This window comes from Gopherus evgoodei, chromosome 3 (genome assembly GCF_007399415.2).
Source record: "Gopherus evgoodei ecotype Sinaloan lineage chromosome 3, rGopEvg1_v1.p, whole genome shotgun sequence".
Lineage (NCBI taxonomy): Eukaryota > Metazoa > Chordata > Testudines > Testudinidae > Gopherus > Gopherus evgoodei.
The window spans coordinates 144,011,036-144,038,702 of NC_044324.1; the positions used below are offsets into that span (position 1 = coordinate 144,011,036).

Genomic DNA, 27,667 nt, shown 5'->3' on the forward strand with positions numbered 1-27,667 from the left:
TCTGGACAGTGGCAGCAATGGAATGTGAAAATCAACAATCCCAAGTGCACAAATAATATAATGTGATGGGTGAAAAAAATGTGTTGTTGATTTATTTACACTGTCATCAATAATCTGAGTTTGCTCAATAAAATGTGCATTTCTCTGACTCTATTTTACTCTGTGTGCTGTCAACAGAATCCCACTGAAATATAATGATGTATTTTAGTTGGGAATGCTGAACATCCATTATCTCAGGGCTCAGAATATATGAAAAGGTAACTATAAGCTCCCACTTGGTTCTCTAGAGTTGAACGGTAATTTTCCACAGTTTTGCAATAAAGTGTCAGATTTGTACCAGGACTTCTCAGATTTGACCTGAGCTCTTGGATAAGTGCTATACTTCCTTAACAGCTGAAGGTTTTACCCACGTGTCACTGGAAGGGTAATTTTTTCTAAATTTGCAATCATATTTTGCATTGGACCTAAAACACTGAAGTTCTGATCGTTTGGGCATTCTGATCCCATCTCTGCTATTCCTTGATTGGGAATCTCCCTAATGAAGAGCAATAATATTTTCTGAAAAGTTCTAAATGCAGGGTTACTGCAGAAAACAAAACTAATGATGGTAGGGAAAGCGTATTCAAAGAAAACTGTTCAAAATTCAAAGGTTCACTCCTTTGGAATGTTTTTCATGCATATTTTCATTATAATATTCTCTACAAACATTTTTCTGTTGTACAAAAACATACATTTCCCCAAAGTGTCATGTTGTACGGTTTAGATAGAAACTAATTTACTTGTATTATTCTTGAGTCACAAAAGAGTAACTATTCAGTAATTCAATGTTCTAAGTGTTAAAGACATACATTTACCTCCCTTCTTTTTCCAGCACAGTACTGAATCCAGTCAAGATAAACACTGCAGAAGCTAGCTCTGGTTATTCCTTGAAGACATGGAACATAGTCCTCATCAATGTTAATGTTGAACATTGCAAGGTCACGTTCAATGTAATGCCATTTGGCATAAGGCTGTAGTGTCTTCTGGATTGATTCATCTTTTATCCAGTGTGAGATTTTGGGTGAATTTGCTGTAAAGTATATTATACTCTGTTGACAAAATGCAAAATGGTTAGTTATTGTACCTCTGTTTAAACCAGAAACAGCTTATTGACAACACAGAAGAGAACAAATCAGAATAAGAAGATGACACTATCCATAATCTTACGTAATATTCCTGCTACTTGTCATCATTGATTCATAAGAGTATTTATTTTGTGTGATTGTAATAATTTATGTCTAAATGAGAAAGAAGTCAGTTAACTACTAACAGAATTTAAATGAATGAAACTTAAAAAGAATATTAATCACAAGCATCATACTCTGAATAGTGTAGATAGTGTCAAGGGTAAGTTAATTTGAAAATGTGGCTGTCTCTATAGTGTATACCATAATGGATGATGATGATAAAAGCTTATATTTTTCAAAAACAATATGCAGTTTTATATGGTCAGAAATGTTTGCTTTTTCCCATGTGAACTTTCAGCTTTCTGAGGGTACAGTTTCCCCATTTCTTCAACAAGAACACATCCATCAATTTAACTATTAAATAAGAACTTGCAAGAGTGTAGACTATAGCTCTGAAAAACCCTCTTTTAATTGCTTTCTTCCCTCTGCAGTAATAATTTTGTTTTTGTTGCCTATTGGATGAGGTGAGTATAAGAAGAAGAAAAATGGGATTTCTTTAATACTTATGCTTAACACAAGAGCTGACTGGTGGACAATTCCATGTCATGGCACATTTAGAGGTTTCAAAATTTGTTTTTGTTTCATAGTTGAACAAAGGATGAAGTTTTCTAAGAAATCTGGTGCAATGTAAATGGCATTTCAACTTTGTCAAACTTATAGTTAAATCAAAGCAAAATATTGAACAGATTTGAACACCTGCCAAATAATAGGCTGTGAACATCACAGAACCGCACCCTACTGGAAACATAACCTTCACATACCTCCACTATTGCATATCTTTAGTCCTGCTACATGCTAGCCCCATGGGAACACCCATAGGTTGGAACTCTAACTATTTAATTACCTTTCTGTTAAACTCTGCCTTCTCTGTTTCTGATGACCTCATATTATCAACTCCTTACATTCTTCTGATTTAGCTGATTTTAAAAGAGCTAAAAAAAAATTCAACTTGCCAAATACAGCTGTTCAGTACTTTAAGACTAATGAACCAATTTGAGTCTAACTAGGCTTGTTTTACAGATTTCATTGACCCCATGAAGACTCTAATGTACTGAGTGTTGCACACAAGTTTAAGCTTAGGTATGATTTCAAACTGATATAGTTAAACTGGTGCAAATGGCTATGCAGACACTCTTATTTCAGTTTAAAAAAGGCATATTTCAGTTTAGCTTAAATCAATTAGGAACAGCTTTAAACTAACCATTTTTAACTTGAAATATGAGTGTTTGCTTAGTTAAATCAGTGCAAGATTATATGTGGACACGGCCTTTCTGTGTATAAAATTGTTTAAGAAATTCCCATTTGTTTTATATAAAAGTCAAAATAAATGAACAAAGTGATTCAGTAGTCTTGATTCTTACTGTATTGTTCATTTACCTAACAAATCACCCACTTCACTAATTTACAATGTCTCCCCCAATCAGTGCAAATTAGCAAAGTTCTGCTGTAAACCTTGCTATTTAAAATTTAATACTTCTTGTAGGTAAACGTCATTCTCTATCTTTTGAAGACTGCAAATTTCCTACCTAGGAACGGTAGATAGAACTCACTTCACTTATACTGTACCTTTATGTAATATCTGATGAGTATTCTTCGCAGATCAAACACTTGCAGCATTGTGGCGGCATTGTTATCAATGATGCTATATCCTTCCAGTATATACTGGGCTCGTGTTACTTCCCATGTCAGCCATCGGAGGTTAAAGGCTGCATTGCATGATAACAAGTGAGGCAAGTGACCTGGCTGACAGCAGCAGCAGCCTTCATTGTCTTCATCTCCTTCTGTTATAGCTTCCACTTCTCTCTGCTGGCAATATGTCCCTTGAGAGTTAGAAAGGATAACACAATGGCAGTTATAAAAGTGTAACCAAATACTTCAAGCACTTAATTAAAGGCAAATAAAAAAGAGCTACAACAATGAAATAAATTTGCCAACTGATCTGTGTAAAGCAGAGAATAATGAAGGATACATCATCTATTTAATACTTCAATCCAAACAGCTCAATCTCATGGTCTGGGCATCATGGCATGATTACACATATCACATATTGGAGTAAACAACCTCCCCTAATAAAAACTCACCAGAAAACAGCAATAAAGACTTAGGATGAATTGCTGACTTGAATACATCTAACTTATCTAAATATTCAAATCCTGCATCTTGGCAGGGAGTTAGACTTGCACCAGGCATGTTAACAAACCCCTCTGGGTCCTCAACCCACTTCTCCCAAAATGCACAGAAGACGAACATAGATTTTGCAGTATGTCACAAGCAGAGGTTGGTGAATAATTGATTTTGTTGGGTCAGCCAGCAAACTGAATCCACATCTCCCACCTCCCAGGTGAATGCCTTAATCACCAGGCGAGAGTCATTCCTACTCTCTCCCACTTTGGCTCAATAAATATTTAGGAATTAATACAAAGTGGAAATTGAGAACCATCCACCCCACAATAACCTGTAGCCTAGTGATCTGGATGCTCACCTGGGAGGGGGGAGATCTGAATTCAAGTTTCTGCTCCAGAGCGTGGGTTCAAACCTAAGTCGCCCACATCCTACGCAAGGCACATCTAAGCACTAGACTAAAGGTTACAAAGGAAGACAGACAGATACATGGGCTGGCCTTGAAACCCTTCTCTGGCCAAAACTAGCAGGTCAAATTCTCCAATAGTTTCTTTTTTGGTAAATAACCTAGAGGAGACTAACCAACCTGGGTTCTGGCAGGTCACTTGGGTGGCAGATTCCAGAGAGACTGCCCAGCTAGCAGCTCCCTCTCAATCAATTCAAAGCAGCTTCAGCTTACCTGCCTCCATTGATAGCTACTGTGAGAGTAGACCATGAGAAGAGAAGTAGGCTATTACCTTGAAGTCTTTCTAAAAATTATATCCAAAGATATGCTCCAGCTCCTCCAGAACTAATGGGCTAGATGCAGGAAACACTTGATGGCATTCTAAGCCTCACTTTACGAAGCAGGTCAGAGTAGATTATCATAACACTTCCCTCCAGTCTTAAAATCCATTCATCTTGTCCCAAACAAGTTATAGCACTAAAAATCGAAGCCAAAACATTGAATGGCACCAGGAAACCCACAGGCAACCGGTGCAGCTCAAAGAACATCTGTGTTATGTACTATTGATGAATGGCTTGGTTTAGTGAGCACATTTACCCATATTATGGACCATTACAAAACCCATGCGACCACGTAAGTCCAACATAAGCCCTTTTCTGAGGCCATAAGTCAGCTTTAAGTGGTGTATAAATCTTCAGTGGACCTTTTGCAAATGGTTAATTTCACTCAGTAAGAGAGTGGTTGAATTCAGCTTTCAACTGATCTCAATAGTAGAGAAATTTGCTGGCGATGTCATTCATCAGAGAGAAGACCTACTCAGTTAAACTGTACCTGGCCAAACAGGACACTGGCCGCACAACACTTTGGACCTGAAACAAAGGTGACCATGTTTACAGGCACTATCTTGTTTGCTGTTTATCATTTCTATTACAAGATCATCATTTTCTTTAGCTTAATCACCAGCTGATTTGCTTTTGCATCTCCATCATCATTTAGCTTTAATTTTGATGGGAAGAGCGACACAGAATTTTGCTCTTCACACACCAGCAGCAAGTACACCCCAGATGAAGCACAATGTTTCTATAGTTAAAAAATAGAACAAAAACTCACTAGTTTAAAGAAGACTTTGGGCTTTTTCTTTTGGGTAGCGTTGGTTAAAAATGATTTCTGCAACTCCTAATGAGAATGTGATTGCTTTAGACCACATAAACAAAAAGTAGAACTACCACACAATACCACAAAATTAGGTAAAATTCCCCTTAAGGATTTATTATGGGCCAACTTCCTTTCATATCTATGCAAACGAACACACTGAAGTCAATTTTGTTGCACCCATGTAACAGAGAAGAATTTGGCTATATCAGTGTTTAATAATTAGCATTGTAATTTAGATTGAGGTAACACCCAGTGTGTGCTCAGTGCTTTTTAAACAAAGATGAAGATACAGGGTAAAATTCTGACCCCAATGACGCTAACAGCAAAACATTTCATAATATACTGTTATCTAAATTTATTTACATTCTCCTTCATATACATCCCCAGATCTAATAATCCGATTAGCAAAAGTATCTAGAAAGTAAGATGGTAAAGGGGAGAGGGGGGAGACTGAATGCTTTTTTAAGAGAAATAAGAAGATTAGCAAATATTTGTGTCTTTTTTTTCCAGCACTGAAAATAAAAAAAATTGGATTATTTTTTAAAGTTCTCCAATTAGTTTTCGTTAAACGAAAGCTGCTAATGTATGCAATCTGAGGGTACTCTAGAGTAGTTCACAAACAAATAAGCATTACTGTTTGGACAATTTAAGTGCTACAGGTACATACAATAAAACAGATTAATATACCCCCTCAGATAGCCCTAAAATAAATATCTCTCTTTTCCAGTCTACTGCAAAGTATAAACCATGACCTATCAGTGTGACGTTTACAGCTGGACAGATACAAAGAGAGCTGTTTCTACGTTACATTTCACAGATTTCTACATGAATTAAGGTTTAACGTTCAACTATAAAAAAAAGGCAGCAACTGCTCTTGGTCAATGGATCTTTTTCTTAAATAAAGTCAAAAGACATTGTACTCAAAGTAAACTGGGCAAAGAAATATTCCTATGCACATGGCTTATATATGTTGGATGCTAAAGAAAAATACAATATTTGCATTTTTTCATTTTTGTTTCTGTTTTTAGCTTTTTGAAAAGTTAGACCTCAAAATATTAAATGCAATTAACAAAACATAAATCTCCGTCATAGACCCTAATATAAACAATACTACATAAAGCTGATATTATGCTATTGTTGATGTAAAATGAAAGCAAAATAAACAGCCCTAAGTTTGGCTGAGTTGATTTGTATCAAGAAGAGTCTTGGTGTTGTATGTGCTGCTTGCATAAAAGTATGTAAAATATGACAATCTTCACCATTAATTAAACCAATATACAATATAATCACTGTGCTACTGTGGAACAGGAAGTACTCCAAAAGGCAGGAATTATAACCAAAAAGGTAGTACCCACATTTTGTGAAGTTAAAGGCCATACTGACAACTTGCCAGAAGCCCAAAAGACTCATGCTAATGTGCATAAAATAACGCAGATTGTGGACACCGCCATCTTTAAACTATCTGTGAAGTTCAACCTGTGAAAACTACAGATCCCAGCATGGAGCATCACCCCCCCAGATGGAGGCAAACACAGGTCATGTTGCAGAAAACTCTGTGCTGAACTCTGGCCACCCTGACTGATAGCAATATGCACTTTGGTTAGCATTTGGACTTTGAAAGGAGAAGCCATTCTAAATGTGAAAACATTTTCTTACAAAGAGTCAGGGAACAAACCAAGCAGTCCAGCTGGTTACTTTGCAGATTTAGCCTGAGAAACAAATAGCAAGTATTTTTGAACAGGAAGTCCCATTTGAGATTAGTGCTAATTTCTAAATGACAAATCACAGTATTTACACTTGCTTTCAGCAGGTTTCAGATTTATCATCTTGAAGGGGGCACTGACTTTCAGATGACAGGCTAGAGTGTTTTATGTATGGGAAACAAGATTTATTTACTAAGGAGCAAATCTTGTCCTTCCTCCAAAGAGGGGTCCTGACCTAGCAGAATCAGTCAGTATTGTCAACCCCAAGCATTCAAAAATCTGAGCCAAGAATTATTCATAAAACTGAAGAGCAGTGGAGTAGAAAAGGCATTCATTTATGCAATAATTAAGTGTGCCACTATTAAATATTAAATAACAGGAGAATATTTTTACTAGTAATTATTGATTTTAAAATCCAAGGGAAAAAATCTTTTACATTTTATAAAGAGAGTAAGTTCTATTACTTTTCACACAACATTCATCATTTGCTGTGATACTTGCTAGTATAGATGAGACAGATTCATTTACAAGGTATCCACACTGGATGATTGCCAAAAATCTTCTGTTAATGTAAAAATATGAGCCAGATCAGTGAAGCAAGGTCAATCTATTTGAGCCCAGGAGAAAACCTATGTAAGAACTGACCTCTCTCTTTTCCTGACACATCAGGATTTAAAAACTCACTTTCACTCTGCCAGAATTACCTGACCTAAATGAAAGTCAGGAAATTGAAACTCATGACTCTAATCTGACTCATAGGATATACAAACTGACCCTATTTGATGACCATCTATCCAGCAAAAAACATTTCACTGTTGCAAAAATAATGGATGAAATAAAAATATGCTTTTGATTTTCAACTTGCAAACATGCTGAGTAGCGGGAAAAACCTTTTAAATTTTTTACAGAGAAATACATCAAATGCATTAACACTATTAATGATCTAGGGTATGGCGTGGACTGCACCCTCAGCAAGTTTGAAGATGACACTAAACTTGGAGGAGTAGTAGATATGCTGGAGGTTAAGGATAGGATACAGAGGGACCTAGTCAAATTAGAGGATTGGGCCAAAAGAAATCTGATGAGGTTCAACAAGCACAAGTGCAGAGTCCTGCACTTAGGATGGAAGAATCCCATGAACTGCTACAGACAAGGGACCGAATGGCTAGGCAGCAGTTCTGCAGAAAAAGGACGTAGGGGTTACAGTGGATGAGAAGCTAGATATGAGTTGACAGTGTGCCCTTGTTAACAAGAAGGCTAACGGCATTTTGGGCTGTATAAGTAGGGGCATTGCCAGCAGATCGAGGGACGTGATCATTCCCCTCTATTCGACATTGGTGAAGCCTCATCTGGAGTACTGTGTCCAACTTTGTGCCCCACACAGCCACATTTTCAAATGGTTCTGTGCACATAATCTTCTAAAGAAGGAATGTTCAGAGCAATTCCATGAGGAAAAATGCTAGGTCCTTCACAGAATCATAGATATTAGAGGTGGAAAACACCTATTATTAGACTACGCAGCCCAACTTTCCCATCTCCCTCCCAATGCAGGATTGCTTCCTATAGTACATTTTCTAATATTTTATCTAATCTAGTTTTACATGTCTCAAGTGTAGTAGTAAGAGGGTCAAAAAAGGTGTAGTAAGAGGGTCAAATATCAAGAGTGAGCAGAAACATATTTTTCCACCTACAATATGCAAGACCAATTTGATAGCCATCTTGCCAGTGATCTATGCTTTTGTTGCACTGCAGCTGGATTATTGAAATACTCGCTGCTCAGGGCTGAAAGTGGACATTATACAGAAGTTTAAGATGGTCTCACACATATCACAATGGTGTTCCATATGCCACCCTGGCTCCCCATCCAATAACGGTTCTAGTTCTATTCCATTCATTTCCTACCATGATATCCAAGCACCTCTGAGGGCTGAGACCTAATTTACAAAACCTTCTGTGCACTAAGACCTGACTGCCTTAGGGACCCCTTCTCTTTGCACAGAATACATAAAATTCTCTAATCAGAAACACTGTTATTGATGGATCCCAAGATGAAACTCTTTGGTGCAGAGGAAATATCTGTCTATTAATATTAGAAAGGTGTGAAACCCCAGGATGAGAGGAATTATTTAGGATTGTATGTGAAGGCCTAAATGTTAAGTCTCCCAGCTTTTGCTCTCTCTTAGCTAAATGATATATATCTAATTCTTTTAGTCTTTCCTCAAAAGGTGATTTGCTCCTAGGGTGACCAGATAGCAAGCATGAAAATCTGGGACAGGAGGGTGGCAGGGGGGGAGGGTAATAGGCACCTATATAAGACAAAGCCCTGAATCCCGGGACTGTTCCTATAAATACGAGACATCCAGTCACCCTAATTGATCCAGATACCTGAGTATTATTAATTTATTTATTCAATTGCTCTTCTCTGAACTCCCTTCAGTTTGACAATATTTTTTGGCAATTTGGTGCAGAGAATGAAACATAGTATCACAAGTGCAATTGCACAAAATCTATAAAGATAGGGACTATTCTTTCCCTACAGCATGAAACTATTGTTTATTAAATATGAAAAGAGTTACAGCCATTCTTTATTTAAAGAATCATGCTAGCTAATAGTACAAAGTCTTCAGACACAAAATTCACATAAATATTCCCTACAATGGTAATGTGCTTGCTACTGCAATATAACTACATAAAGTACAAATGTACTGTAGAACAGAAAAATATCTGGCCTTATCACTTTAATGACATTACTGTGCCTGGAATATATCTTTTAAACTGACCACGTTCATGAACCATTTCTTTTTTGGTGGGCAGATAAACAAGAAAATACATAGAAAACCTCATAGGTGATTCCACTGCCACTATAACAGCTGCCTTCCAGATGTGCAGTTATATCTGTGCCTGCTCTGTGCCCACTTTTTCAATTCATCTTACAAAGTTCCAAGTGAATCATGAATATTACATTTGCATCATCAGTAACAAAAATCATGAGAAATTTAGTAGCTAATTATATTACTGAAAGATAAAAGGAGTCAGTTAGAAAATAATACCAGCACCACTATCCATAAGTGATTTCCCCACATATTTTGCTTTACTAGACATTCTCCAAGAGACATTTTCTTGATGCACAGGCTCAATTGAAAGATCCCCCCAATCCATTTTGGCTGGAAATAATGACAGTGCTTTTGCTCCTTCCTCTATCACAGATTTCTTCTCTGTTCTTGGCTTCAAATCAAATGAAAAACAGCACTCCATGACTGGCATTTTGTTTTTTTCTGGCACATTGCTTTTAGTATGAAGTAGAAGTCCAAGATATCATGTATAGTTACTAATTGACCCACTTCTTTCAATTTGTTTAGCCTATATTCATACCGTGATCTGAGAGATTTTTTCAGTTAAATGCTGGGCCAAATTTGCCTATCAGATACAATGATGCAATCCCTTTAACTTTCAATGGGTTTATTTTATCATAAACTAGAAGTGAGTTTGAACCAGGGTGCTTATAATGCCAGCATCCTGCCATGGCTGAAATGCAATTCAAGTTACAGCCTCCCAGCTACTTAACTGCATCCTTTCAGCAAACCTTTTTAGCAAGCCTCCTGTGGTTCAGTCAGCAAATTTGACACCACAGCTCAAGCTGTGAATGGCTTGCCAACTACAAAACCAGTTTCTCTTCTCTTGGTTTTCACACCTCAGCTGCTAGAAGAGGGCCTCATCCTCCCTGATTGAACTAACCTTGTTATCTCTTGCCTGCTTCTTGCATGCTTATATATATCTGCCCCTGGAAATTTCCACTACATGCATCCGACGAAGTGGGTATTCACCCATGAAAGCTCATGCTCCAAAACGTCTGTTAGTCTATAAGGTGCCACAAGACTCTTTGCTGCTTTTACAGATCCAGACTAACCCGGCTACTCCTCTGATCCCTGTGGTTCAGAAACCTAAAACTTTTCCCTCCAGGGCACTCCCTTTTTCACCTATACTATCAGCATAGCTTCCCAGGTACAGCAGTAAGAAATGTTCACAACAAAATCTGGAACCACTCAATACACATCTTGTTTTAGATGTTGTCAGGAAATCTGAGATTTACGGTGGCCCATGCAACCTTAGTTTTGCTTTCTTGTGCACTGAATGATCATGTAATTAAAGATAATTATACATGCACTCAAAGTGGCACAATTAAGGTTGTACATGCAACCATAAATCTGGCATTTCTTAACTTCAGACTGTTTGACTTTGCAAACTAAATAATGTTATTTTACATGTTTTTTGGTACCTTCTCAGATTTATTTTAAGGAAAAATGTGAAAAAAATCTTATGTACAACTGTAACACCACAACCCACCATGCATCATCAAGAGGGTTCGAACCCTGAACAAAACTAACTGCATCAGCTAGCAGCAGGAGATGGCTGTTGGCACTGTGTTTGTGAGGAGCCTGGCCCGGCTCCTTGCCCTGGGAGCTGTATGTGTGTGGGGCTCCTATCCCAAGTGATGCCTCCAGAAGGAAGGGATGGGCTGCTGGGGTCACTCACTGGGATCAAGAGGTAATCAGAGGAAATCTGTCTAGATTCTCTCTTTCTTCTCCTCCCCCCGCCCCCGATGGAGTTTGGAGGATCTCCTTCCCTTTATTTATTTTTTTTTAAGTGGGAATTTTTCTTTTTAGGCAGTTAAAGCTATACAATGAGATATTTTCACCCAAAGGGAAGATCATGTTAACAGCTTTTAAGTAAATATAACGGAGATGCTTCTGTCCATGTTTAAATATTCCCCCACCTCAAAAGAAAGAAAAATAATCCAAGCTTTTTCTCATAAATGTAATTAACATACGAAGAACATCAGAACGGCCATACTGGGTCAGACCAAAGGTCCATCCAGCCCAGTACTATGTCTACAGACAGTGGCCAATGCCAGGTGCCCCAGAGGGAGTGAACCTAACAGGTAATGATCAAGTGATCTCTCCCCTGCCATCCATCTCCACCCTCTGACAAACAGAGGCTAAGGACACCATTCTTTACCTATCCTGGTTAATAGTCATTAATGGACTTAACCTCCATGAATTTATCTAGTTCTCTTTTAAACCCTGTTATAGACCAAGCCTTCACAACCTCCTCAGGCAAGGAGTTCTACTGGTTGACTGTGCGCTGTATGAAGAACTTCCTCTTATTTGTTTTAAACCTGCTGCCCATTAGTTTCATTTGGTGGCCCCTTGTTCTTATATTATGGGAAAAAGTAAATAACTTTTCCTTATTCACTTTCCCTGCACCACTCATGATTTTATATACCTCTATCATATCTCCCCTTAGTCTCCTCTTTTCCAAGCCGAAAAGTTCTAGCCTCTTTAATCTCTCCTCATATGGGACCTGTTCCAAACCCCTAATCATTTTAGTTGCCCTTTTCTGAACTTTTTCTAATGCCAGTATATCTTTTTTGAGATAAGGAGACCACATCTGGATGCAGTATTTGAGATGTGGGCGTACCATGGATTTATATAAGAGCAATAATATATTCTCCATCTTATTCTCTTTCCCTTTTTAAATGATTCCTAACATCCTGTTTGCTTTTTGACCGCCTCTGCATGCTGCGTGAACATCTTCAGAGAACTATCCATGATGACTCCAAGATTTCTTTCCTGATTAGCTGTAGCTAAATTAGCCTCCATCATATTGTATGTATAGTTGGGGTTATTTTTTCCAGTGTGCATTACTTTACATTTATCCACATTAAATTTCATTTGCCATTTTGTTGCCCAATCACTTAGTTTTAAGAGATCTTTTTGAAGTTCTTCACAGTCTGCTTTGGTCTTAACTATCTTGAGCAGTTTAGTGTCATCTGCAAACTTTGCCACCTCACTGTTTATCCCTTTCTCTAGATCATTTATGATTTGTTGTTTTAATATAGGATAATTGTTACTGGACGTTACTTTTATTTTCAGATTAACAAAAAAAACAAAACAAAAAACCCCAAACCAAAAAAAAAAAGGGAAAAAGAAAAGATACTATGTATTTTATTTTAGGCTACACCTAGCAGACATTCTGAATGAGAGGGTGTCTAGAAAGCTGATTGGCTTCATAAAAGTTAATTATTTGACATACAGATTTTTCAGTGATGGAAATCAGTGCTATGTAACAGTCCTTGCTAAAGGCAGAACTGACATGGGCCAGGCTGCCCACAAATACAAGTGGTTTCATTGTAACACCAATAAGTTAATGCATTTCCTGTTGTGGCTTATTGTTTATGAATAAAGAATGAGAAAAGGGGGTGGGGTCTGCTGGTCTGGGCATGAAAGTAAGAGTCAGCAAACCCTGAGCAAATCACAAGCATGCCATTAATTTCCTCTGTGGCCTTTAATAAGGCACATACTCTCTCTGCCTTAATTTCCCTATCTCTAAAATAAGTATACTACTACTGGGACATGAGGAGAAGTTAATGTTGGTAAAGATGTCTTTGAAAATGAAGAGTGCCAGAGAGCAGGGCTATGTATTATCCTAATAATTATATAAATATACAGGACAGATAAGTGAACATTTTTTTTCTCCTTTACTTCTCCTTCAGGTCAGCTCTTCTTACAATCTGTCCATCTACCAAGGTACCTACAGTATATGGCCCCCATAATAATAGTAGCAGCAAAGAATCATGTGGCACCTTATACACTAACAGACATTTTGGAGCATGAGCTTTCGTGGGTGAATACCCACTTTGTCGGATGCATGTAGTGGAAATTTCCAGGGGCAGGTATATATATGCAAGCAAAAAGCAAGCTAGAGATAACGAGGTTAGTTCAGTCAGGGAGGATGAGGCCCTCTTCTAGCAGTTGAGGTGTGAAAACCAAGGGAGGAGAAACTGGTTTTGTAGTTGGCAAGCCATTCACAGTCTTTGTTTAATACTGAGCTGATGGTGTCAAATTTGCAGATGAACTGAAGCTTAGCAGTTTCTCTTTGAAGTCTGGTCCTGAAGTTTTTTTGCTGTAGGATGGCCACTTTAGGATTAAACAAAGACTGTGAATGGCTTGCCAACTACAAAACCAGTTTCTCCTTCCTTGGTTTTCACACCTCAACTGCTAGAAGAGGGCCTCATCCTCCCTGATTGAACTAACCTCCTTATCTCTAGCTTGCTTCTTGCTTGCATATATATATACCTGCCCCTGGAAATTCCCACCCACCGATGAAGTGGGTATTCACCCATGAAAGCTCATGCTCCAAAATATCTGTTAGTCTATAAGGTGCCACAGGACTCTGTGCTGCTTTTACAGAACCAGACTAACACGGCTACACCTCTGATACATAATAATAGTGTCTGAGAACTCACAAATGTTAATGATTTTCCCCACAGCACTCCTGTGAGGTAACAACATATTATTATTGTAAAAGCTGGCTAACCCCCCTAAATAGATTACAAGCGGCCAGTAGGTGGGGGGGAGGGGGTAAGTACTGCTCATGAACACAGTAGCTTGCATTTTTGCACCCTCTCTTTTCCTCTGCCTCAAGGCAGGAAGATCCTGCTCCAAACCAGTTAGTTCTACTTAGATAAGGGAAACATGAGATTTTACACTTACCAATCAAGTATTAACACGCAAGGGTCTTTGTCTAAATGTGTATAAAAGGTTTGTGAAATTTGTGTAAGACAGAGTCTTCTGTACCAAGGTACAGGCTCTCCTTTTTCTGCAAAATAAAGCATTTTTCCTTATCCCTGTCAGGCTGTTAATTGGCTCTCAGCTAGGCAAACCCAATATTTCGGTAACAGTTTCTGGCGACTCCAGACGGGACTCTCCTAGCTCGGACAATGGATTCCAGACGGCTGCGGCGAACTAGGAGCAGCGCCACTGGGGTGCTTAACCCCTCTTCCTCACTTCTCCGCGGCTCCTGGGGTTCGGTAACATTATCATCCCACTGTATAGATGAGACGCTGAAGAATAGTGAGATTATACGACTTGCCCATAGTCACAAAGGAAATCTGTGACAGAGCCAGGAAATGAACCCACATTTGTTGCTTCCCAGTCTAGTACCTTACCTATAAGGTTATCTTTCCTCTGACATCTGATAATGGCCCTGTACAACACACAACCTTTCTCAAAAAACATAAGTCAATGACCTAATGTTATGTGTACCCAAGAACCCCATAACCGGCTCTGCATATTTCTTCCTCCTACTCCACAGCCTTGCCTACTACTTCCCTTCTACACCCATTCCTTTGTATGCTGTGCCTTTAGATAATTAGCTCTTTGGGGTAGGGAGCTGCTTTTTCAACACCTGTAACGTTCTTAGCACATTTTGGGTGCTACATAAATAATAATGAGACCTCTCCTTTCCTCTTAGCAGCAGTTGACACAGGCAAGATCAGACCTACAGCAAGCAACCACAGCCCGCCCATATCTGCCGCATGAAGAGAACTTAAAAGCTGTTGGTAAATTCTGGTTTAACTTCTCTTTCCCTTCCCTCCTATCAGCAACAGACCTAGGACAGGAGTGACTCCACAATGAAAAGCACCCAGAGAGGAACATTCTCCTCTCTTCTCCCAGCAAGAGGCAAAGTGGAGCCCTCCCTCCTCTGTTTCCAGGACCTCACTCAGCAGCTGCACTTTCTAAACCTGGGAGCTATGAAGCCCTGATCCAGGGATCAGTTCCTACTCTCCCCCTCTCCTCCCTCCCAGCAGGAATGCAGGCAAGGCCATCTCTCCCTCTGACAGCCTTCAGCACCTCTTCAAGACATGAGCTAGCCCTTCATGCTAACCATGAATAGTTTAACAGCGACACTTAAAAACTGTAACTACTTGGGAGGTGCTTATGTTCTATGGTGATGGAGATGACATCTGTGTTGCCAACTCTCAGGATTTGATTGCAAGTCTTGCGATATCTAGTGTTTTTCTTCAAGCCTCAGCACATAGAGTCAGGTGATGTCATGAGAATCTCAGCTTTCATTTTAAATAAACTTTCTAGTCCTCCTGATTGTGGGAAAAAATCCTGAAAACATGATCCAAGTACACCCGACAGACTCAGAAACTAGAAGGCAATTAAAAAATCCTCAGTGCTTATTGTGTTTTTAAAATCTCAAGATTTTCAGCGGCCTGACTTCTGATTTTTGAATGCTTGGGGTTGGCAGTACTCCCTATAAATACCTAGAGAAATAAGTCCTTTCAACAGTATGCTATGCTGCACTAGCTGGGGATTTCAGTATGTGAAGGAAGCCTGACGATTAATTTGTTTGTATTTGTCTTTTCCTCCTTCAGGTATGCAGATCCTTACCTCGAAATTCTAGCCCTCTGAGCTGGAAAGTGACAAGGCCATTTCCAATTTCGATCAAGTGAACAAAGGCATTTAAATAATCCGATGCCAGAATAAAACAGTCTCCTGAACTGTAGTTTCCCCAGCGGCCAAGAATCAAATCTCCACAAAGAGACTCCTGCAAAGATCTTGTCAGATGCTCATAAAAAATGGAGTTGAGATTATTGTCATCATTTCCTAAAATCAGAGCAACAAAGATTTTTAAAAGGTAAAATGCATTAGAAACCATGCCTCTGTGAGAGGAGACCTATGTTCTTATTGCTTCCTGTACTAGAACCTGTTCCTGTGAGGTGATGATAGTGTCTCCTTGGAGACATACTGCACCTTCTACTCCTGTTTGGTTCTCATCACCTCACAGAATCAGACCCCTAGTCTTTAGCTGATAAGAAAAATACCGTAAAACAGAACAATACACCAGTGACAACAACCACTTCATATATTTCATGCTTTATGATAGCAGGCATTTTCTGGAAGCTCCTGACTACTGGGCTGAAGGCCCTCTACTATATTAAGATAGGTTCTCTTCTTTGTGTTGTCATTAACTGTAGGGAAATACTTGTTGAGTTTATCACAGCCATCTAGGAGATTTAGTCACCCAACTTCAATTAATTTCAATCGGAGTTGTGTGGGTAAAGGCCCTAATTAGTTTTGAAAGTCTCCATCACCACAATGTATGATGGGTAATTAAAAATGTGTTGCTATTATCAAACTTATGTGAAAACCACTTTTCTATAACAAATTTAACACAGAGGAAAAAAGATCCAGGTTGAACCAAATCAGCTGTCCTGATATGTAGTTCTCAGCTCAACTAGTCTTCGGAAGGTTGGGTGAAGTAGCACCAAATCAGTCTAAAAAACTCATGGGGAATGCATGCTAGGGGCATTTAAAATGTGATTATAATCAGCACTTAATTATGGTTAGTGAAATGAAATAAAATCTTCACACATGCCAAGACAGTGTCACAGAGTCTAATAAAGTGTCAGTATGCTTGAATTCTCTTACATAATAAGTATGCTTGGTTTGGCCAGTGCATTCATTTTCTACTTTACATCAGTGGTACAAGTCAGAAAATGGAGCTTTAAGCCATATTAGAGCAAATGCATGTTTTGCCTGAGTTATGTGTTTAAAACCACAATTTGTTATTGTATATCATAATGCTGAAGACTTGCTATCAAATGACTTGGGAAATATCTTTATTCCATACCTTGTCATTATAAATAGCGAATGTGGTTCATTAAGATGTCCCACAGTTTCAAAGCACTAACATCTCCCCCACTATCTAAAGATACATTTGTTCACTCTAATTTCTACTTCAAAAATATTGAAAATGCTGTGGTAATAGAGTTGACTGTATGAGAGGAAAAAATTAAAATGTATCTTCAAAGCTATTCTTAATATCCTTTGGAAGTTACAAAACTGAGTAATATTTGACACATGGGTAAAACTGCTTTTTTGATGACAGGACAAAAACATATTTACAATATATTATAAGGGGAAGTCCACAGGTGAAATCCTGGTCCCACCGAGTGGAAATTTTGCCATTGATGTCAAAGGGACCATGATTTCATCAGATTCTTCTGTAAGGTCTTGATCCTACAGGACACTGAGCAAAATCTCTGAATTGCTGCATGCTCTCCATTCCCATTAACTTCAATGAGAGATGAAGGTTCTTCCTACCTTCCAGGAACTGCTCAGCATAAGCAGGAGTATGTTCTGTATTTGGGCTTGGGAGGATTAGATTTTCATCAGTAAACGCCGATTTCACAATACACACATAAGCCAATACAAAAATATTTCCATCAACGATCATCAAAATTACAGATAGGCAAAGTAAGAAAAATGCTGCTTGAAAATTTATTGGTGTTTGATTAAAGGATATTTACTTTGTATATTTTGATGTATGACGTGGACAATTTGTGTTTTAATGGTTATAAAGCTTTAACATTTTAAATCTCAACATCTACTATCATTAAATGGTTATTGTCTGACTTCCCTCCAATTAATTTCATACAACTATGAACATTTAAATGGATACAAATAGAAAAAATGATTAAAATAAATATCTATATTATCCATGAAAATTATAAAAAATGAATAAATAAAATTTGAATTCTGACAAGTCTATCTATATTAACATTTATCAGGACTGGCCTTACAGGCTGCTAAGCCAGATAGCAGCCCATGTCACTTTGTCACTTGTATCTTCCCTTCCCCTCCTGCAAAATTTCTACTTGCTCTAATAAAATTAGTTTTCAAACAGAATTAGAGAAGATCATATGTCTACATTTCTTACTTGTAGGGGACCACCTTACACTCTCTCTCTCTCAGAAGCCTGTTTGAACAAAGACTGACCTTGGATTTGATTTACTATGTCTGCTATTTATTATACTCAAACTGAAACTAATTTACAACTCAGCAGCTACCTAATCAACTCTAAATAACATACCAAATCACATGACTTAATCAGGATCTTTGCATAGTTTTTAATTGCTGTTATATTTTAAATTATCTGCTTTATTCACCCAATGCTTAAAAACTTTGCATCTATTTTACACTTACAGGCAAGCTACAATACGATAAATCAACATTTTCTAAGTTATGTAAGAAGAAATCCCATGCCATACCTGGGTCCTTTTCAATCTGAATTGACAGTCTTGTATTGGAATGGTCCACTCTTTTTGTGCTGAAAATAGAGACACACATTCCATAGCTAATTCTCTTTTGAAACAAGACTTCCTTTCCCCCCTTCCCCCTTGAACATTTCTTCCCACACTTCCTATTTGTACAATCATATAGTCCATATTCCTAATCTATTAATTGGTTTACTCTCAATATTAACAGGCTATCACTATGAAGTATTTCTTTTTCTAACATAAATCATGCAAGCAATTTATGAGCATCTACAATCAAAAGGTATGTTTCTGCCATCCTTCGTTGCCTTACTCCAATGGGACTATTCGTGTGCTAAGGTGTTAGTAAGGGTAGCAGAATCAGGCTGAAAGTTAGCTTTTGTCATAACAAACAATATATATCTAAATACTTACATGGCCTCCATTGCCATAATAGCCAAGAGCCTCCCAGGTATTTTACACATATAACAATTTCTCTCTCCCTTCCTCCCCAGTCCTTAGGGGAGACAGTTGAATTAAATTCTAGGGTTTTTTGAACTTTTCGCAATTCTATTGAGGGAAAGGCAAGTCAAATAAATGAGTTCTGTAGTTAGTTCTAAAAGTGCGAGGCCCATGGTCATTCTTACCTCTGAAGGAAATAAGTTCCATAGTCTAGATTCCACTTGTGAGACTTCTGCCTCCCACATTAATTGGCCTCTCCTTGTTGGCCAGCATTTTAATAGTTTCAGTGGAGCATTGTGGTCATGGAGAGAGCGGGGATGACTTAGGGATCTCAGGGTTTTGTTCATAGATATAATGGGGTGCACTAATAAAGCCTGGAGGTCATGAATGCAACCATAACTGTGTCCAGATCGGAGTCTGACAGGATGGGATGTAACTGAAATTGTAATTTATTTGAAAATTTTATCTTACATGAGAAATCCCCATAAAAAGCCTGCGAGGCAGGTCTGTAAGCATTAATCCCCCCCCCCCTCTGTAAAATGGGGATAAAATAAAAAGATGAAGTGACTTGCCCAAGGCTACAGATGGAGACTGTATCTGGTTACATGTCAGAGATGAGATTCTCATCTCCTCTTCAGCCCCTTTACCCTTTCCACTGGGTAAAAGGGCCAGAGGAGCATAAATGGGTTCCAAAAGCACTACAGTCAGCCATGGGAGAATTCCCCGGACACGGGAACTGAGGAAGACAACCACAGACTCTCCTCCACGGACCCATTAACAAGCCCTGGGGGAGAGGGGAGTATTAGGGTGGGACACAGCGATATAGAGATTTTGAGCAATTCTGCAGCCCATAGGGTAGCTTGGAGAGACTGACATAATTTAGACAGCCCCCTCCTCACCCCAAGAGCTGTCTAAATTATGTTGGTGGTGTCTCTAGCCCCTGGAACAGCCCAAGAGTAGACAGGCACAATGTAAAGCCACATTAGCCCACTCTATCTGGGAGGCAAGTTCTGGGCCAAGCCACAAAGCACAGCACCTCAGCCTTGGTGTTTCTCTCTCCAAGTTCTCTTCCCAGTTCAGGCCCTGCTCTTCCTCTTTTGCATCACCATGAAGACACATTGGTAATTCTACAGGTATAGCACTATAACTCCCAATTATTAAAAGGCCAAAATAATGTATTTCCATTTGGGCTTTCTTCCCACCTATATAAATAGAAAATATCTTCTTAAACTTTTTAAAGTACAGTTTTTAGATTTATAATGGCAGCACATATGAAATGTAACTTAATTTGGTGACTGAAACCACTTGAAGGGTATTCTGACTCAAAGATATAAAATCTATTTCTCCCCTTTATCCCCTCCTTTCTTTTTTTTGGTGCTCATGATTTTTTTAATCACCACACTCCAATTACCTCAACCTTGGTTTAAAAGCCTTGATTTAACCTAACCCCAACACATCTTACACGTTCATGTGACTACTGTGAATTTCATTTCCAAAACAGCAATGGGCAGAAGGCAACATTTCGGAAAGGGATAAAACTTTAGGTTTTCTGGGATTACCTATACAGAGATATGGCTTAATTCATTAATGTGTCAGACATTGGGTTGGATTTTGGATCTCAGCTCATGTTCTCCTGTAGCGGAAGAGAGGGGCTAATGCCTGCTTCATCATGTGCTCATGACGTGGGATTTGTCAATTGGCAGAGGAAGCAGGGGACATGTTCTTGGTAACCCACAGATGTCCCAAGGTCCATGAGGAATTGCTGTCACTCTCAGAGCCCATGCCCTCCTGTTTGCTCCTTAAGTCCTTCCTTTGTCCCTATCCCCTTGGCAGTATGTCTCTTCTCTCTGCTTATACCACACACATCCCAGTCAGGAGATCTGAAGTTTCAGAACTGGAGTTGGCATAAGTCAATGCTGACATTTTCCATATCACCTTGCTGTATAAAATCCCAATAACTTTCCTAATGTCAAGCAGAAAATTGCTGGCCATTTCCTCCAGCCCTACCTCCACCACAAAACTCAGCAGAAAATCAGCCATCAGAAATTGGAACAGGAGTTTCCACAGGATGAGTGCAAGAGAGTTGGTATTGCTCTGCCTCAACTCCCCATCTGCTACTGATTTTTGCTCAAAAGAAGTAGGTTTTCTACTCTGCTCTACAGGAAATATTGTAGGATAAAATATGGGCCTTAATTAGTATCAGAATATCATCTGCATACATTAACAATTCAGCTGATGTATTATTTATCTCTGTGCCTTCTATTTCCAGTTGGCTTGTTGCACTGTAACTAGTCTTCAACCCTAATGCAATAGAAAACAGTTACAAGCAGAGGTGGCTTTCTAAGGTAATGCCAAATATGAAGAATTATTCTAAATGCAATACGGTTGGATTTTTAGGCATCTGATCCACAAAGTAAAGCAGAACGTCTGCTACAATGAGACTCTTATCTGATAAGAATTAGCCATAAAAATCCACCATTACTCAGAAAATTATAATTTATATGAGTGGGAATCACTCGGCTCAGGATGCTGCTCTATCCAACCAGTAGTTTTCATTTCTGAGGAGTGAGAGATTATGATGCTTCTCAGGATTACCCTGGGCTACCCTTAGCATGAGGAAGTCTTCTCTGTACCTGCCAGGGGCCAGGTCCCCAACTTCACAAGCCATGGGTAACATACGCACACCTCTCTAGCCCTACACAGGTCTGACTGCCTCCCTACCGGTTAGTCATTGGCACACTGCAGTCCCCAAGCCTGGAGTCATCAGCTCTAGACAAATGCAGCATTCACAGATACACTGTTTCTGCAGGAGCAGTAGACCCCACTATACCAGTTATACCTCAGATCACTGCTCCATTTAACACACAGCACTTAGATAGGTGTATAGACTAGGGTTGCCAACTTTCTATTTGCACAAAACCAAACACCCTTGCCCCGGCCAACCACGGCCAGTGGGAGCCATGATCAGCTGAACCTGCGGACATGGCAGGTAAACAAACTGGCCCGGCCCGCTAGCGGCTTTCCCTGAACAAGCGGTGGCCCAAGTTTGAGAACCACTGCTCTAGATCACTTAAGCTATGAAAATAGGGAGGCTCAAGATGAAAGAGGATACGGAATATTAGTTTCCCTAATATCACAGAAAAAACCCAGGGTCTTCATCCAGATACTTTCAAGGAATAATTTTAATATCGTGTAAAAATCCAGTGGAAAATATAGTAGATAGTGGTTGAAAAACAAAATATGCACAAATGACTTTGGTACTGAAATTCAGTGGAGCTCAAGTAGCTTATCCACAAAGTTCACTTTGGATCTTAAAATATTGCACAATTATGGTAACTGAAGCTCTGTTTGTAGCTTCCTAAAAGGAATCTTCATAGTATTGAATTATAATATACTGCATCTCATAACCAAACTCAGCTGCACATTTCCCCTGGGCTTTTTGCTGTCAGCTAGGATCTCTTAAAAATGAACTTCTGGGACTACTGGGCAATTTGGGCTTTCCTTCAGTGGTTACTTCAAAGTTAGTTCCTACCATTCAGCTAAGGTGATAATTAGCTCAGTAATTGGATTTCTTCCTGAATTGCATTAATCTACACAAACTGAATAAAGGTCCTTGGGCACTTCCCCTGAAATATGTCTGAATCTCTTCAGCAATGGTCTAACTAACTTTAAAGCCCGCATCCCACTTCGTTCCTAAAATATCTCACTACCTCCTGTTTTATCCAGTGCCTGAAGTAAACTGAACCGAGCCAGGCAAGAAACCTAGCATTTTGGTACGACTTAGACCATTCTTTTCTTATTATAATGGGGTACCACCAATATTTTCCTCCCACAAAAATACTGCCTTGCCTTCCAACCTAGAAATAGTTTCTCTCCACAGTCATTATCTCTTCCTCTGCCACTAAAAATAACAATCATGAAGGTAAAATAAAGCAAGGACTGAGAGAGAGAGATTTGGAAAGTATGATGCTCTGTACATCCCATGTCCCAGCACCCTCATGTTCATCCTTATATGATTGTGTTTTATCCAATGCAAAGTTTATCATGTTGGGTGTCTTCGGAAGGCTCATAATGCACTGAGCATTGTTGTTATAGTCATGTTACAGGTTGTAAATTCATGTATATAGTTATGAGGCTGAAAATGTGTCCTCATGGCTTAAAACAAGCCCAGGCAAAACTCTCCAGGAGCAGAGGGGAAGTTCACACCTCATCAGGGCATGTATGCGACAAACCCAGCCCAGCCTCACAGGAACAGAGGACACTGGCCTAGGCAACAACAAAGGATCTGTTGGACTTTTGAGTGAGTCACCCCCCCTTCCCTTGGTCAGTTTGGGACTGCAATGAGGTAATGCTCACTTGACTCTGAAGAGTGCGGGGACAAAGCCAAGAGGAAAGAAAAAATATGATAAAAAGGGAGACATGTTTGCCATGCTGTCTCTCTTCCACTTTCATCTACAGACACTATCACCACCAAGCGACTGAAGCACTGATCAAAGGAGAGAACCTGGCTGAAGGGCAACCTGCCAGCCTGCAGTGACAAGAGGTCCACTTCCTAGACACTACAGTGCTAGTGAGTAATGGTCACATAAACACCACCCTATACTGGTACCTACTGACTGCTATACTTGCCTACATGCCTCCAACCTTTCATCCAGACCACATCACATGATCCATTGTCTACAGCCAAGCTCTAAGATACAACCGCATTTGCTCTGATCCCTCAGACAGAGACAAACACCTACAGGATCTCTATCAAGCATTCTTAAAACTACAATACCCACCTGCTGAAGTGAAGAAACAGATTGACAGAGACAGACGGGTATCCAGAAGTCATCTACTACAAGACAGGCCCAACAACAAAAGTAACAGAACACCACTAGCCGTCACCTACAGCCCGCAACTAAAACCTCTCCAGCGCATCATCAAGGATCTACAACCTATCCTGAAGGACGATCCCTCACTCTCGTAGACCTTGGGAGACAGGCCAGTCCTCGCTTACAGACAGCCCCCCAACCTGAAGCAAATACTCACCAGTAACTACACACCACACAACAAAAACACCAACCCAGGAACCAAACCCTGCAACAAACTCTGGTGCCAACTCTGTCCACATATCTATTCGAGGGACACTATCATAGGACCTAACCACATCAGTCACAGCATCAGGGGCTCATTCACCTGCACATCTACCATGTGATATATGCCATCATGCGTGAGCAATACCTCTCTGCCACGTACACTGGCCAAACCAGACAGTCTCCACACAAAAGAATAAATGGACACAAATCTGACATTAGGAATTATAACATTAAAAAACCAGTAGGAGAGCACTTCAATTTCCCTGGTCATTCAATAACAGACCTAAAAGTGGCAATTCTTCAACAAAAAAACTTCAAAAACAGACTCCAGCATGAAACTGCAGAACTGCAATACATTTGTAAACTGGACACCATCAAATTAGGCCTGAATAAAGACTGGGAGTGGTTGGGTCATTACAAAACCTAAACTTATTTTCCCCAATAGTAATTACCCCTTACTGTTACTCACACCTTCTTGTCAACTATTTGAAATGGGCCACTCATTACCACTACAAAAGTTACTTTTCCTCCGTTGGTATCCTACTGTTAATTGAATTGCCTCATTAGACTGACCTCACACTTGGTAAGGCAACTCCCATCTTTTCAAGTATGTATACCTGCTCCTGTATTTTCCACTCCATGCATCTGATGAAGTGGGTTCTAGCCCACGAAAGCTTAGGCCCAAATAAATTTGTTAGTCTCTAAGGTGCCACAAGGACTCGTTGTTTAAGTGTTAAAATCAGCTTAGAATGCATTTTGCTTTTCATTTGACCAAATCTGACTTGCTGTGCTTTGACTTATAATCACTTAAAATCTATCTTTTGTAGTTAATACATTTGTTTTTTTATTCTACCTGAAGCAGTGCGTTTGGTTTGATGTGTGTCAGAGACTCTCCTCGGGATAACAACCCTGGTACATATCAATTTCATTATTAAATTGACAAAGTCATATAAGCTTGCAGCATCCAGCGGACATAACTGGACACTGCAAGATGGAGTTTCCTAGGGTTGTGTCTGGGACTGGAGATATTAGCTAGTGTCATTTGGTTCCACAATTCAAGCAGCGGCTGGCCAAAAGTGCTCACTCACATAGCTGAGAGCAGCTTACATGCCAGAGGCTGTGTGAGAACAACCCGGAAGTGGGGGTTCTCACAGCAGAGCTGGGTAAGGCTGGCTCCCAGAGTCAAGGATTGGAGTGACCTAGCAGCAAATCACTGGTCCAGATAACACCGGCGGAACGTCACAGATAGTATGTGTGAGATATGATTCATAGTGAGGAATCAGTCAGCTTTATGGAAAGCTGCTTCCTGTGCTTCTTTCCAGAAGTTGGAGAAAGTGAAGTCACATCTGCTCTTTCAGCCTTGCTGCTGCTGCTGGATTTCACCCCAAGAAGCAGATTAAGGAAGAACCTTTGGACCCTTAGGATCTGATGCTCAAAGTAAAAGGGGCCCTTCACTTTGGAAGAAGAGGTACAAAGACAAGAGCCCACTGGGTATGTGAGTGGGAAAGTCTCTCTCTCGAGGAAGCCCAAATTTTTGGTGGATCTGGGCCCCCTTTTGCTTTAATATACACAGCCAAGAAGCCTAGTAAGTGGCCATGAGAGAAACAGCACTATAATGCAGCTGCACTGGGTGTCTGAAACCCTACATTTCCCACATGGAAGCATTATGCTGCTGGCATTATGAAGGGGAAGTTTACAGTAAAAGAAAAAAAGTAGATCAGGCTGGAGAGATGGGGAGGAAAATGAGAGTTCTCCAATGGCAGAATAAGCAGGCACCAGTGAAGATGCAGAAGATGCCAGAAGGCAGAGGTGTTGGGATTCATTGGAAGCGAGAGTATGCCCCTGTCGTTTTAAAGCAATATAATGTAAGATGCAGAATGATTACATAGCAATTACTGCAACACATTCTAAAAGCCCCTTTATGTATAAGCATCCCCAGGTTTTGACCATCTGTATGCACACAATGCTCTAGACTGAAACACCCACTATAACAAAGAAAGATATATTCTCCCTTCTCTTTACTCAATTTGAGTCCTATTTTCCCTACCATTACACCCACACTGCCTCAGTGCTCCATATAATAATATGTAAGCAAACATTCTGCTTCTCAAGCTATCGCATCAGTAGTAGTAGCACCATCTGTACAGTAGAAAATTGGAGGAAAGCTACTCTGGGAGGCTTTCTAAAGTTGTAGAAAAAGGCAACATTGTTGAAGATTTCCACTAAAATAAAATTTGAACTATAAGATTTGACTACAGTAAACCAGGTTGGAGAGATGAGGAGGAAAATGAGAATGCCTGCTTCTTATTTACCCTGTTAATCATTCATTATGGATCTTTTTTTTTTCAGTTATAAGAATCATGGCTGTTTTTTAAGCAGTGTGAAATATTGTTTAATTTGAACTATATTAAAAACTTTCATCTCTTCTCAAGCCTCATGCTCCTGTAGATGAGCTGTTAGTGAGCCCCTGTACAAACAAGAACCTACCATGCAAAAGTTTGTAAATTCGAGGTATTTTGGGGTATCAATAACAGAGACCACGAGTTTCACATGTGGGTGCCCAGGTGCCTAACTATGGATTCAAGAGCCTAAATACAAGGGACCTGATTTTCAAAGGTGCTGAGCACTTGCAGCTGCCACATATGAAAATACATAGTCAAGGCACTCAGATAAGCGTAACTTTGTCCTTATAGCCACGGTAGCCTCCAATTTTCCCTTCTTTGTTTGTCTTACACTTTCTACAACCACTATTATCTTAAGTAAAAAGTGATGTTTGTAAATTTATTAATCTTATTTATTCTCTGTGAATATGCTTTCCAAAAGGGTGAAGAAAAATACTAGATAGGTTTTAGTCCTCCAGTTCTGTATATTCCATTATACTTTCATGTTTTATATGATGCATAATTCTGAACTCGTGTCAAATACTGTGGTTATAATCCCGACTGCATCATATTTAAGGTGGTATCTTCTCAGAACCTCTCTCAAAAACCTCTCTCACTAGCACAAGAATGTTTCTCTCTAAACATTTATACATACCCACTGTTTCAACATATAGTAGCAAATTTCCACCGAAGATCATACTGATGGGATCTTAAGTATTTTCTAGTTACAAGAAAAGGAAAAAAAGTAATCAAAGGACAGCCTTTCCATTTCAAAAGGCACTCTTCTGACCCCATTAGCTGGGTGACCGGAGAATATTTTAAAAAAGACTTTTGTACACAGCAAAATCTTTGTCTTATTCGAAGACAAGCTTCAGAAACTGTTACCACTGAGGTTAAAACTTGGTTGTCTATTAGAGCTGCTATTGGCTGCCTCTTAAGGATGAGTGCTAAGAGGATCATTGGGAAAACTGTCTGCAAAACTGTGTCTATATAATTGTTAAATTCTTATAGTCACAAAAAAGAAGAGAAGTGAGACTTTTCTATTCTTCACATATTTGGTGTTGTGTTCTTTATTATGAACCTATGTCTTCTTTCCCCAGAAAGACAAAATGGGTGAATTATTATATTTTATTGGACCAATTTCTGTTGGTGAGAGAGAGAGGTTTTTGAGCTTACACAGACTCTTCTTCAGGTCTTCTTTCCTCACTC

General features: G+C 39.4%; 1 protein-coding gene across 1 annotated transcript in view; it reads right to left on the reverse strand.

Annotated features, from left to right (window-relative positions):
* PCNX2 (pecanex 2) overlaps nucleotides 1-27,667 on the reverse strand; it is a 248,327-nt gene that overhangs the window by 29,938 nt on the left and 190,722 nt on the right. The window contains 4 exon segments of the mRNA XM_030556904.1: nucleotides 855-1,088; nucleotides 2,793-3,046; nucleotides 15,890-16,105; nucleotides 18,553-18,611. Coding sequence (XP_030412764.1) covers nucleotides 855-1,088; nucleotides 2,793-3,046; nucleotides 15,890-16,105; nucleotides 18,553-18,611 — 763 coding nt within the window.